Below are 13,752 nucleotides of genomic sequence, written 5' to 3'. Positions count from 1 at the left end.
TCCAATTACACTTTATAATAACATGAAGATTTCAAGATTTTGTGATCGTTGGGGTTATGCGCACTAAATATAAATAAATGCAATGACAAAAAAAAATGATTACAGCTATGTACAGATATTTACAATAGTTGGCAAGAAGAGGACAGAACTTAAAAGCTAAAGCTTAATGCGTATTTGTGTTAGACGAGTGTCGAGAGTTCGTGCAGCGAAATGTTTGTGATGTTGCTCATGTCCAGCGTCGGGGGAATCCCCGGACTGACCGAACCGCTGAGCTCGCGTCCCAAAAGACAGCTGCCATTGGCCGTCGTGGTGGCCACGATGCCAACGCCAATGTTGATGGGTTTCGGCGTTGGCGGCGTCGCCGTTGCCGGACGCACAAGGAACGGAGGCGCTGTGGCTGGAATGGCGCCAGCTGCGCAGAGCAGCGGATTGAAGCTGCCATGCGAATGATTTGGCGACACCGGCGTCACCGAGGTGGGATGATGATGATGCAGCAGCGAGTGATGCAACACTTGAGCTTGAGGATGCGACGACTGCGACGTCTGCTGATGATAGAACTGAACGGGCGGCGGGAGCTGGGTAAGTGATGATGGGGTAAGCGGGGCAATTGGACTGCGATAGCTGATCGTCTTCTCCTTCTGCCACACAAACACATTGTGCACCATGGCGCCGCCACAGAACACAATCCCAACGCCGATGAGCACGCTCGTAATGATCGCCGGCGTCGAATGGAAGTGATTGAATGTGTACAGTATGATGCCGGTGAGAAAAACAGGGATCGAGATGAAGAAACCGCTAACGGCGCACGTTCGACTGGCACTCGACTTCTCCAGGTACTTGTTGTCCCGGCCATCGAACATCGGCGAGCGGAGCAGCTTCACGGCGAACAGGAACTGTATGGCACAGACGAGCAGACAGCAGAGATTCAGAGAGAGCGACAGAGCGCAGAGGGCCAATGTCACATCGTAGACGATGATGAAGTCCTCGTTGTTACTGTTGCTGATAGTATTGATGTTGCTGCTGCTGCTCCGGCTCAGCGCCTCCTCGCGACTGTTTGGCGAGATCTTCAGCAGAAAGATGAGCGACAGCAAGGCCAACAAGAGCGATACTACAAATAGAGTTCAAATACATTTTTATTAACGAACAAGTATGAAAGTGGAGATACCAGCTGTATTATTCCTGAAATATACTATAAAAATATATCATAAAATATACCATAATCTATATTTGGTATATTGCTGAAGTACTGCATTCAAAATATACCAAAAGCGATACTAAAAAGAGAGTTCAAATACATTTTTATAAGCGAACCAGTAAGAAAGTGGAGATACTAGCAGTATTATTCCTGAAATATACCATAATCTATATTTGGTATATTCAAAATATACCACATTTTCGGTCAATTTTTTATTATTGTTATGTATAGCAATTGCGAGTGTCTCCTGAACTATACTAAAGGCTATGTTTTAATATATGAATATAGTCCAACATTTAAAATATACCATAGAATGGAAATTAAACATTTGGTATATTTATATATTATTAAATTCAAAATATATGTACCATAAAATGCAAAATATATATTAAATTATTATTATTAATAATGTTGCCTTATAATTTACTTTTTACTGTGTCAAATATTTCCCTAGAGATTTTTTCATTTTAGTTGCTTTGGCTGTATTTTGTGGTATATTTTGAATGTAGTACTATACCAATATACCAAATATAGACTTCGGTATATTTTTATTTTATTTTTTCTAATTCTATTCTTATTAAATATAATCTATCAAGATAAATTCTTCCTTTGGCTTGTTGATTATACGAGCAACCTAAAATTCTCTTGAATGTATAGTATTTTTAAAGTTCTGTACTACAAGGATATACCAAATATAACATTTGGTATATTTTAGTATTTTCTAAAGTTAATATGAAAAAGCTTTTCCCTGGCTCAACTTTTGTTCCCCATTCTCACTCTTCAGTTTCCCAAATGCTTTAAACTTCTTGCTTCGAATATCAAACTAAATGCTATAAATTAGTAAAAATGAATTCTCGATTTCTTAATCTCAGTATTATTACCCAAACAAAGCAATCCTAGGCTGGTGAGAACTTCGCGTGGTCCTGGTCCATGTTTGGTTGTCTTTAAACTGCTGCCAAAGTTGTTGTTATTGTTGATGTTGTTGTTGTTGTTGCACTGACTGTAATTATGCAGCGTGTTGTTGTTGTTGTTGGTGGTGGTGCTGAGCATGCTGTGATTGCTGTGATTGGCAATCAGTTGCTGTTGCTGTCCCGCTGCTTGCAATTGCTGCTGCTGTTGCTGCTGATGTTGTTGTTGATGTTGATGTTGCTGCTGGAACTGCAAGTGCAACTGATTGTTGCTGCTGCTGCTGTTGCTCGCGAGCATGTGTTGATTGGTGTACGTATGATGATGATGCAGACTGTTGTTGTTGTTGATGTTGTTGTTGCTGATGCTAATGTTGTTGCTGTTGCCATTGGGCGTGAGCGGTGTGAGGGGCTTCATTGGCGGCATCAGCGTTGGCATTGTGGCAATGTTGAGCAGGTTGCTCGTGTTGTTGCCACGTGCCACATTGCTGCCGCTGCACGTCGACGCGTTCAGCGCACTGATGTTCAACGGCTGCGGCGGTCGCAGGTGAATGTTGCGTGCCGTGCTTGCCACAGCTGCTGGCGTTGGTGACGTCGCTCCCGCAGCAGCAGCAGCAGCAACATTGGCGGTGGCATTGCCAACTGCAGCTGGGCTGCTGCTGCCGCAGTTGCCGCCGCCTGCTGCCGTCGTCGTTGAGGGTGTGTTGTTATTACTGCTGCTGTTGCTGCTCGCAGTGCTGCTGTTGTTGTTGTTGATGTTGTTGTTGCTGTTGCAATTGCTTGTGGTGCGCAGCAGCTGGCCATTGGTGGTGGCAACAGCAACAGCAGTTGTTCCTGACGTCGCTGTCGCCGTCGACGTCGACGTCGCTGTCGCATTGCTCGTCGCATTCGAGGCGTGTTTCAGCATTTCCTGTGTCCGCTGCCCGCGCTGCGCTGCTTCGAAATTTGAATTGGGGTGAGGCACCTGCTACTTTTTATGCTCGCTGGCTGGCTGGCTGGCTGGCTGGCTACTACTCCTACTCCTCGTGATCCATGGATGGTTCACATAATGAATACTTGCCACGGACAGCGTTGCAACTGCAACCAAAAAATTAATTCACACAAATTAGTTTCCTTTAAAAAATATGTATAAATTTGTTCAACGACAACTAAACGAAATAAATCCAATAATACTATATTACTAGAAAAAAATAAAAATATGTGTATATACATATAGTAGATATAACTAAGGAAGAACTTTATAAATATTATAGTATCAACGTTGAGGAATTGGATTTACTAGAGCAGAGATATTATTATAGTTTCCACATAGAAAACGGAAGAGATTATGGCGAGCATAGTTAAAAGTTCTACACAAGAAAATTCCTAGAGATCCTGATATATTTTTCCATAAATTAGACTCTGAATATAAACATGGTTAAAACCTTCTAAATTATTGTATGAAATATTAAATAAATCATATTTGTATTTTGAATTGTTTATCAAATAAATTATATTTCTATTTTTTAATTAAATTCAATAATTTAATAAATTCCTTATTTAATGATTACTATAGCATTCTTTTTTAAATATATGTAGTAAATAACTCTTACGAATTATTTTTGTAATACAAATTTCAATTCAATCTTTACTTCTTATGTTTAGTTTAAGAAAAGTTTCAAAATATGTACATACATATAGCAATTTCAGAAATATATCGCAATTTGTATTTTAATCTTCTGCCCACCAAAATGATATCAATATCTATTATTCTTGAGAAAAAAGTAGATGACTAAATCCCTTTCAGTGGAAATGTATTTGTTGTGTTAATAATTAGTTTAAGGGTAATCTGGCACTTTTGTTGTATATGTATCTTATCAAAGGAATTACGTCTTTAATCTAATATTTTTAAAAAACAATTACTTTTAAAGAACAAAAATTATGATGCAAATATGAAAGCAAAATATGGTTTTAAAATAGAATTTTTGAACACTTTGGTGCCATTTTTGTGGTAGAAGAAAGTTAGTTAGATTACATTATATAGTCACTCTTTATTCTCACTATATGCAGCATTCTTAGGTAAGTCAATTATGAAGAGTTTTAGCGAAAAACAGTTGTATAGATTGTTGTTGCAGCGGGCTGCAAAGGTTATTGCCACAGCAGCTTTTCACACGCCACAATTAGAGAAGTTCCCACGAGGCGAATGCTCGCTGCAGGGCAGTGTAAGCGGGGAGGGTGAATGGCAATTGTGAGCTGAAGCAGGTGCAGCAATAATAACACGATAGCATAACTTTGGAGTCCTTGGCACATTTAGCTGGAAAGCACAAGCAAATCAGCATTTTCCATTATGTGGTACCCTGCACAAGAGCGCACACAAATGGGGTATATTAGCTGACAAACGCAGCTGCCACATACTGCATACAAAAAGGGTAACGACGCCTCGGTCAGCGTCGTTTTACTCAGCAGTGGGAGGGAGGGGGGTCAAATTTGCAAACGAGCATAAACACACATGCACATGCACATGTACACACACACACACACACGAATTATTGCATCTCGATATTTAGACAAAGTCAAAATGCATTTTGGCAAGTCATCGTTATCGTTTTTGTTGTAAGCGAGAGTGGGAAAGAATTGATTTACCTTTTCGATTTAATTGACGCTCCTCGCATATCACATTTGCATTGAAGATGCAATCAATACTTTTGTGTGTTTTTGAAGAATGCACAATTAGAATGCAATGGCTGTATGGATTAAGCCGAGATTAGAACCAATGCAGCGGCATCCCGTCTAGAGAGACAGAGAAAGAGAGAGAGAGTAGTGGCCAAGCAACTGCGACGACGCCAAAGCAAAACAAATGCCAAACACACACAAGCACGCACACACACACACGAACGCAAGATCGCGAGAGAGTTTGTTCGGAATGAAGCTGGAAGCCGAAGTCGATGTTGGAATGTGACCACAGCGAGCCGGGCGACAAGTGAACGATGAGCGATCGCGATCTCGAGTGACAAGACAAACAACGACTATCAGTCGCCGTTGCGGTCAGCTTGCTTGGTGGACGAAGTCGAAGTGGGCATGAAAGTCGAAGTGGAAGTCGAAGCAGGGTTCGATATCAGTCGTTGGTTCTAGCCGCAGGCGTTGCCACTATTCGCATAACCAGTTAACAACCAAGGGAATGAGACAGATAGACCGAAAGACACAGAGGGAAACAGAGACGTTAAAAAAAACAAACAGAGACGCGGCGATTGCCTTTCTGTCTGCATATGTGTGTGTGCCTGTGTGTGTGTGTGCGGAATATTGGCTGGAAAAAGCGGTTCATAGAGAGGCGACTGTGCAACAAACTAAATAACCTGTCTATGCTGCACATCTGCATTTATAACGCGCTCTCTCTCTCTCTCTCTCGGTCGCTCGTATGTATGTGTGACAGGTATTGGGATAACTGTATGTGTGTGTATGTTGGGCTTCAACTTGCTAAGCCGCATTCCACAAGCGCCGTCTGGATCGGGACTGGGGAAAAGGGAGCGCGCGCGCGCGCTCTTTTGCATTTGGAGCTCAGGAGCTTCGGTGCCACAGAAACTTGCCACATAACAACATTATGTGGCTCGCCTGTGGGCACATGCCAAATATTTTACACAAGTCCACCAAGCTTACAAACTCAATGCTCCCTTAACACTAATTTCATTTGCACATCAGTATCTTATAAATGTATCACTGATAATATTAATAATTTACTTTGTGTTTTTTGTTTTGTAAGTTGCCGCCCGCTTCACTTGAGAAAAACGTTACGTTTGTAGTTGCCGTACGTGCTGCAGGGTTGCCGGATCTGCTGCATGGTGGCAACGCCACATCGAGTGTGACCGGTTGGTGTTCAAGTGCGCACATTCGTACAGCGACGGTATATTTCGAGTAGATTCTAGAGGTGGCCAAAGATTGATAGTATTGAAAATAATTTGTAAAATTATTAATATAAACTTTTTGTTATAAAGTACACATTTTGAATACGTATAACTTTTAAAATATTAATTCAAATCCACAGCAACTTCTGCATACTAAGGCATCGATACCTCTTTGTGTTATCGATGTTTCTCCACCACTAGCTACTACCACCATCACTATCGTCATTCTGCTCGAAATTGTCCCTCAAATTTAGAGATTTTTATTTTATTTATTGGATTGTTGTTAATATAGAAGCGTAAACGAATTGCCACTGCCAAAATATAGAATATGACTGACCCGAGCAAATTGTCCGTTGCTGTGGTCTGTTCATCGAACATGAATCGCTCCATGGAGGCGCACAATTTCCTAGCGAAAAAGGGCTTCAACGTGCGCTCCTATGGCACCGGTGAACGGGTCAAGTTGCCCGGCATTGCCTTCGACAAGCCGAATGTTTACGAATTCGGCACCAGCTACGAGCACATCTATCGCGACTTGGAGTCCAAAGACAAGGAATTGTAAGTGCACCATCATCACTATCGCCTCCTCCTCCTCCTCTTGCTGCATCATAACTTTTCGTTTTCCTCTTCGGCAGTTACACACAGAACGGTTTGCTGCACATGCTCGACCGTAATCGGCGCATTAAGAAATGCCCCGAACGCTTTCAAGAGACCAAAGAACAATTTGATATTATCATTACGGTGGAGGAGCGAGTCTACGATCTGGTTGTGCTTCACATGGAGTCTATGGCTGCCGTCAACAATCGGCCCGTCCACGTTCTCAACGTGGATGTCGTGGACAACTCTGAGGATGCATTGATGGGTGCATTTCTAATTACCGACATGCTTAATCTGGTAAGTTCGAATATACATATATTTGTATGTACTATATATACCCGATCCTCTCGCTAAGGAAGCAAGGTATACTGACTGAGTGGCAGTGGGAAACTTGATACAAAAGCCTACCACGTTGTCACCTTGATAATCCACATGTTATTAATATATCATTGTATTATTATTTATTTGAAATGGAATTTAGTTTGTCATTGTTCTGTTTAAGTCATACTTGGAATAGTTTTCTTGTTATTTAAGAAACAATTTGTTTTTATTAACAAAGTTAAAAAAACTCTAACATGAAAAACTAATATTATATCAATTGGAATTTTTGAGAACTAAATTTTTATTAGGTTAAAAGATATAAATATAATGCTAATTGAAAATTATCTGCTTTCCTAGATGGCTAAATCAAACGATATCGATAACGACATCGATGAGATGATACAGGAGTTTGAGGAGCGACGAAATCGGGTGATCCTGCACTCGGTGCTCTTTTACTGACAGCCGAGGTTTGGTCACGGCACACTTCCAAACAATCACCTGCGTTTTATAACAACAACAACAACAACAACAAGAAATCATTGCAATCATCGACACAACAACAAAAGATACAAAAATAAGACGATTGCGCTTATCGAAATGATCGAGACTATGAGAATTGTAAATAGGAAGAGCAACTCGATTAATGTCGTCAACAACAACAACAACAACATACATACATGTTGAGCTTAAGACAGCACTATACACTAAAGTCGAATTTGCAAAAGCGATACAATAAAATTGTAATATACTATGTGTTTACTGCATGTGCTATATATATATATGTATATATACATACATACATATATATGTATATAGACGTGGCTTTACGACTCTTGTCCTACACAAAACAAAATCGTCGTGCGTGCTAAAAGAAACAAATGAATTAATGTAATTTTATCTTGTTCTCTTCGTTTATTCCTAGTTTGACTGTAAATATAATACAAAAGAACTACACACACATATTTGGGCATGTCCAATGGCTTATAATGGCACTACAACAAATCCCACATGATCCGCATTATTTACCGATATCACCTACTATGACCCCTTCTCATAACATTTTAATATTTCGATTTGATGGCTAAACATGCATTGTGCATTAGTGGCAGGGTTGCCGCATTTGGTTTATTATTTTCCCTTCAAATTATCCAATTTATATTTTCCGCTAAAATAGTTATTTCTTTATTTTATTTATGTATTTTATTTTAACTATTTTCCGTTACGATTGAGGGTAACACTGATTACGAGTACCGTGAGACTCCACTCACCTGTTGTTGTCTACTTGTCTGTTGAGTATCTGGTGAAGCAACCCTGCTGATAAGCGATAAGCGCAGTCTTGGGCATCATCCAGCCGAGTGTTTGCCGTGTGTATTTGTGTGTGTGTGCATGTGTGTGAATCACCAGCTTTCGAAAAAGACCTCTAAAAATCCTCTGTTGGTGGTAATCGTTGTTGTAGTATTTCTCTGATAGCGCCCCATTGGCATTGCATGATTTTGCAATACACGCTCATCTACGTGTGTGTGCTGAGAGAACTGGTCACGCACTAGCTACTTTGTAGATAGCCATGGACTAATGCAATATATTGCAACTTGCGGAACATCAACAATTATTTGCTCGCTTTTGTATAGCACATGTTATATAGAGGGGCACCTGGGTCTTGACATTGCTAGGCCTATGTAAATGTGTAATCGCAAGCATGACGTACCATTTTCTCGTATGTTTTTTATATAAATTTCAAATTATAATTTGTGGTAACACTGGCCACGCTCTCTTACGCGTGTGTGTGTGCGGGCGTCTCTATGCACATGAGAGAAACCGGCGAATATCAAATGTTTGTGTGCTCTTTTCGACTGCTGCTAACATTATAGTTGTAACAGTGTTGTTGCTTTTGGTAGTTGTTGTTGGCATCGCCCATTGTCGCAGTCGCTGCCTCTGCCTCTGCCGCCGTCCAAGTCGCTGCTTCATGTACGCTGCGCACATTTACTCTAGCGCATTCGCGCTGCGATCGTGCTAAGCTTAATATCGTTATATTTTTGGAGCTCCCAAGACGCCAAAACAAACCAAGCGGGCAAACCTACAGAAATAACTCAACTTACGCACACTGATAATTACTGCAGGCAGCAGTCAGCACAGTACAAAAAAAAATAACAAAATACAAAACTCACAAAAATAAACACCAACAAAAAAAATCACTCACTCACGTTGCGCTTGCGTGCCAGTGTGTACAAATGTGCTTGTATGAGTGCGACTCTCTTTCTCTCTCTCTGTGTGTTTGTGATTACTTGACCTTTATTTTTTAGACAAATTATTTTTTTGTTTTTTTTGGTTGTTGGTTTGGTTAAAAGCTTAACAAATTGCCGTAAACAAAAAAAATAGCAAGCGTTGGAAGAAAACAAGTTAAACGGAAAACACGATCTCAGCAAGCGCATTTTTTTGCTGTTAGTCAATAAACAAAACAACGCATATAACGTTGCTTTCGAAAGTTAACGGACACCGAGATACCAAAACAATCATGAATCAAGCGGGTAAGTGTACAATACTGAAATAGTAATGCACCTGAGGCGGGAAACAGAATGTGGGTAAATGGGTCAGGTCCATTCACCATTGTGTGAGTGCGTGCAGGGCGAATGGTGGTGAATGGAAGGAGAGAAAAATCACATTCACCAATGTGTGTGTATGTGTGTGTGTAAGCCGAATGGTCAATGCAAGGAGAGAAAAAACTCCAACGCTATATGCATGTGTGTGTGTGTGTGTAGGAGGCAAAGCATTCGCATTCTGCCATTCGCCAACACACGCTACACACTATCTGAGTGCGAGAATGCGTGTATGTGTGTGCAAAAGTGCGCCCTTCAAATGAGCGTTCTTTGGCAAAAGGGTCACCTACAAAGCAAAGCGGCGGTCGCTTATGCTTATCGCAATTTCAATCATTCCACCTCACTCCGCAATTATCTATCTAGCAACAACGCTGCTGCTGCTGCTGATTCGACGAGTTCTTATTGTTGTTCTCGTTGTTGTTTTGGTGTTTTTGCTTTAAGCACATTCACTCCAAAGATTAAAGCAACAAATAACCTTACAACTTGCAAGTTGAGCAAGTGAGAGAGCGCTACACAGCCAGAGGGCGTGTTGTGTAGGAGAGAATGAGAACGGAACGATCGCGCTTTGGCATTCACAATTAGCCAATGTTAATGACATTGAAAGTTTGACAAGTACACATACACATGTACTGCACCACATACATATGCATGATATGCTCGAAGAACATGTGTATGTACATATGTATGTATGTATGTGAGTTAGTTGTCCTCAATGTTCTGTTGAGCCGAATACCCTTGATAAACTTGACGAAAGGAAATCGAGATCAGCTTGAAAATCAATTACAAATCTCTTGCCATCTGGATTTATATGTCGTAGCACGTTAAAAGTGTAACGTTAACTGATCTCGCCTCTCGTTTCCCTATTCGAATAATGCAATTTACTGAGCGGGAAAATCGAAAGTCTACTTGACTTTGAAATACCTGGATTGATAAAACTTACACTTAAGTGTGACCATAGCCAATGAAATGCATTTTTTTTAATTGATTTGTGTACAACATTAAATTCGTCCGCAATTCAAATGAATCGTATTTATCATTACAAAGGGAGAGATAAGAACCTTTCTAGAATTTGAAAATGTATTTCACAAGTTTCGGTAAATTGATTGATTGAATCCTCTTCTATTTAAGCGAACAGCATATTATTGTATATGTACATGACTAAAGTATTGTATTCTTTTGAAAAATTTCATAAAATCGAAAGCTAATAATATTAATTATTGTGTATAGAGAGCTTGTTCAACTGGATTAGCTGGTGTCTTCATTAATTCACAATACCCTTCTACGCCAGCTTAACTAGCGGGTATAATAATTGCACGGCGAAACCGATTTCCGCTGTGTCGTGTCGACGGTTCTCGGTTTTGGTTTCGGTTCTCGGTTTCGTTTTCGATGGGGTTCGGGTTTTGGTTATTTTTGGGGCGAAGGGCAGTTGTTATTGCTTTGGCACTTATCTAGCGCGTAGGTAAGCCAAGATACTATAGAATGCATCGATGTTAACGCTGCTTTGAAAGTCAAGCTAGAATAGAAATGCGATTTATTACGTATTGGGCAGCGCATCGAGCAACAAGTCAATAGCTCGACAGCCCGCCATCAGTAACGACAAACTCAGCAAGCAGTCAGTCAGTCAGTCAGCTCGACATATCTTAACTGACCTCTAACAATTGTACCTCGATCGTTGATCGCTGAGGATAAATTCAAGGTTGAATTGCTTGAGTCAACTGAAGGTCACACGCACTAACCTCATGTCCACGCTTATCTTTCTCCCACCTTTCACTTTCACTAGGCAACTCGGACATCTCGGGCAGCGGCACGCTGGATCTAATTATCAAGTCCCTCAAGTCCGCCACAATGATTTGTGAGGGCACACACTTTGACGGCAAAATTCCGCACACTTTTGTGGTCTTTGGTGCCTCGGTAAGTCAAGCAAAGTTTTGCACATTTCTCGATTCCATATCCCTATGTTTCTCTTCTAGCTCCTGTTTCTCTTCTCGCTGAACTCCTACTCCTGAATTTATTTCCATTAGATCCTTTTTGAACTCTACTTCCTTATTTCCTTACCTTGAGGTCTGTCGATTCCTCGATTCCAGATATTTCCTGTAATTTCTTTTCTTTTCTGAATTTCTTTCTCTTAGATCCTTTCTGTACTCCACTTTCTAATTTCCTTACCTTAAGGTCTCTCTATTCCAGCTATTTCCTGTAATTTCTCACCCTCTGAGATTCTATTCTCGCTTTTTATTTCTGAATTTCTTTCTCTTAGATCCTTTCTAAACGCCACTTTCTGATTTCCTTACCTTAAGGTCTTCCCTTTGAGTTTTTTTCTCCTAGTTTCTTTCCCTAAGATTCTCTGTCTCAACAGTTTTTCTCCAATCTCCAATCTCCCTGACTTCACTCGAATAAGTTACTCAATTCCTGCGTTCCTAAAGCTAATGTTTTGTACTGTTGCAGGGTGATCTGGCGAAAAAGAAGATCTATCCTACTTTGTGGTGGCTTTACCGCGATGATTTGCTGCCAAAACCCACGAAAATATGCGGTTATGCTCGCTCCAAGATGTCCATTGAAAAGCTCCGCTCGAACTGCGACGCCTACATGAAGGTGCGTTTTCTTTTCCGCTACAAAATACCATACCATTATCCATACTTATCTCGTCGCAGGTTCAACCCGGTGAGCAAGCCAAGTACGATGAGTTCTGGAGCCTCAACAGCTATGTGGCTGGTGCCTACGATGGTCGCACCGGCTACGAGCTGCTCAATCAGCAATTGGAGCAGATGGAGAATCACTGCAAGGCGAATCGCATATTCTATTTGGCATTGCCGCCCAGTGTGTATGACTTGGTCACGCTGAACATCAAGAACATCTGCATGTCGCGCAACGGCTGGAATCGCGTGATCGTGGAGAAGCCTTTTGGCCGCGACGATGTTACCTCGAAGGCATTGAGCGATCATCTGGCGAGCCTGTTTGATGAAGAGCAACTCTATCGCATCGATCACTATCTGGGCAAGGAGATGGTACAGAATTTGATGACCATACGTTTTGGCAACAAGATCCTCAGCTCGACGTGGAATCGCGAAAATATCGCGTCCGTGCAGATCACATTCAAGGAACCCTTCGGCACCCAGGGCCGTGGCGGTTACTTCGATGAGTTTGGCATCATTCGCGATGTGATGCAGAACCATTTGATACAGATACTCTCGCTGGTCGCCATGGAGAAGCCCGTCTCGTGCCATCCCGATGACATACGCGACGAAAAGGTCAAGGTGCTAAAGAGTATTCCGGCGCTGGAGCTCAGCGACATGGTCTTGGGTCAGTATGTGGGCAACCCGGATGGGACCACAGAGGATGCTCGCACTGGCTACTTGGAGGATCCAACCGTAACGAGTACTTCAACGACGCCCACATTTGCCATGGCCGTCATGAAGATCAACAATGAACGCTGGCAAGGCGTTCCGTTCATCTTGCGTTGCGGCAAAGCGTTGAACGAACGCAAGGCGGAGGTTCGCATTCAATATCAGGATGTCCCCGGGGACATCTTCGAGGGGAATACGAAACGCAACGAGCTGGTCATACGTGTCCAGCCCGGCGAGGCGCTCTACTTTAAGATGATGACCAAAAGTCCGGGCATCACGTTTGATATTGAGGAAACCGAATTGGATTTGACGTACGAGCATCGCTACAAGGATTCCTATCTACCGGATGCGTATGAACGCCTGATACTCGATGTCTTCTGTGGCTCCCAAATGCATTTCGTACGCTCCGATGAGTTGCGCGAGGCGTGGCGCATATTTACGCCCATTCTCCACAAAATCGAACAGGAACACACGAAGCCCTTGCCCTATGTCTATGGGTCCCGTGGTCCCAAGGAGGCGGACCGCAAGTGTGAGGAGGCCAATTTCCGTTACTATGGCTCCTACAAATGGCACGGCAGCAAGTCCAGCACATCCAATCTCTAGAAGACTATTGCGACTTTCAGCTCGGTTAGGATAAGTTGGTGGCATGGTCCCTACTCCTTCAGCTGCTAAAAACTCTACTATATACATACATACTGAGATACTGCAAATCAATTGCACTTCATTACTTTGGTTGGTTTTACAATAGATTTTTGTATTAAATACTATTTTATAAAATTATATTTGGAGCACCTCAAGTGTTGAGGTATTTCAACTGTCTTCTTGTCGATGGATTAAACTTACAAATATCTTCAAATAAATTAAGTATACAAAACAACAACAAAATTACAGTTTTTTCTTCATTGACAATTAGTCTTTCTATAA

General features: G+C 41.6%; 3 protein-coding genes across 5 annotated transcripts; 2 read left to right on the top strand and 1 right to left on the bottom strand.

Annotated features, from left to right (window-relative positions):
• Position 1: 1 nt before the first annotated feature.
• On the bottom strand, positions 2–5,964 carry LOC117578287 (probable serine/threonine-protein kinase DDB_G0282963). Of its 2 annotated transcripts, none has more exons than XM_034263724.2 (3): positions 5,815–5,964; positions 2,077–3,177; positions 2–1,108 (listed from the first exon to the last, which is right to left on the bottom strand). In XM_034263724.2, exons 2-3 carry the CDS (start codon positions 3,005–3,007, stop codon positions 180–182), a joined length of 1,860 nt encoding a protein of 619 aa, XP_034119615.1. In that variant the 5' UTR covers positions 3,008–3,177; positions 5,815–5,964; the 3' UTR covers positions 2–179. The 2 variants fall into 2 exon arrangements, with proteins under 2 accessions (XP_034119615.1, XP_034119614.1); XM_034263723.2 differs by lacking the exon at positions 5,815–5,964 and adding an exon at positions 4,723–5,222.
• Positions 5,965–6,189: 225 nt separating this feature from the next.
• Positions 6,190–7,642, top strand: LOC117578290 (RNA polymerase II subunit A C-terminal domain phosphatase SSU72). The gene is made up of 3 exons (XM_034263730.2): positions 6,190–6,533; positions 6,611–6,869; positions 7,251–7,642. Exons 1-3 carry the CDS (start codon positions 6,307–6,309, stop codon positions 7,350–7,352), a joined length of 588 nt encoding a protein of 195 aa, XP_034119621.1. The 5' UTR covers positions 6,190–6,306; the 3' UTR covers positions 7,353–7,642.
• Positions 7,643–8,877: 1,235 nt separating this feature from the next.
• LOC117578288 (glucose-6-phosphate 1-dehydrogenase) lies at positions 8,878–13,699 on the top strand. Of its 2 annotated transcripts, none has more exons than XM_034263727.2 (4): positions 8,878–9,418; positions 11,268–11,398; positions 11,930–12,076; positions 12,136–13,699. In XM_034263727.2, exons 1-4 carry the CDS (start codon positions 9,406–9,408, stop codon positions 13,429–13,431), a joined length of 1,587 nt encoding a protein of 528 aa, XP_034119618.1. In that variant the 5' UTR covers positions 8,878–9,405; the 3' UTR covers positions 13,432–13,699. The 2 variants fall into 2 exon arrangements, with proteins under 2 accessions (XP_034119618.1, XP_034119619.1); XM_034263728.2 differs by lacking the exon at positions 8,878–9,418 and adding an exon at positions 11,032–11,183.
• Positions 13,700–13,752: the final 53 nt, after the last annotated feature.

Source organism: Drosophila albomicans, chromosome X (assembly GCF_009650485.2).
Source record: "Drosophila albomicans strain 15112-1751.03 chromosome X, ASM965048v2, whole genome shotgun sequence".
Classification (NCBI taxonomy): Eukaryota; Metazoa; Arthropoda; class Insecta; order Diptera; family Drosophilidae; genus Drosophila; species Drosophila albomicans.
The sequence above is the reverse complement of the archived record's forward strand: the minus strand, read 5'-3'. Positions and strand labels throughout refer to the sequence as shown.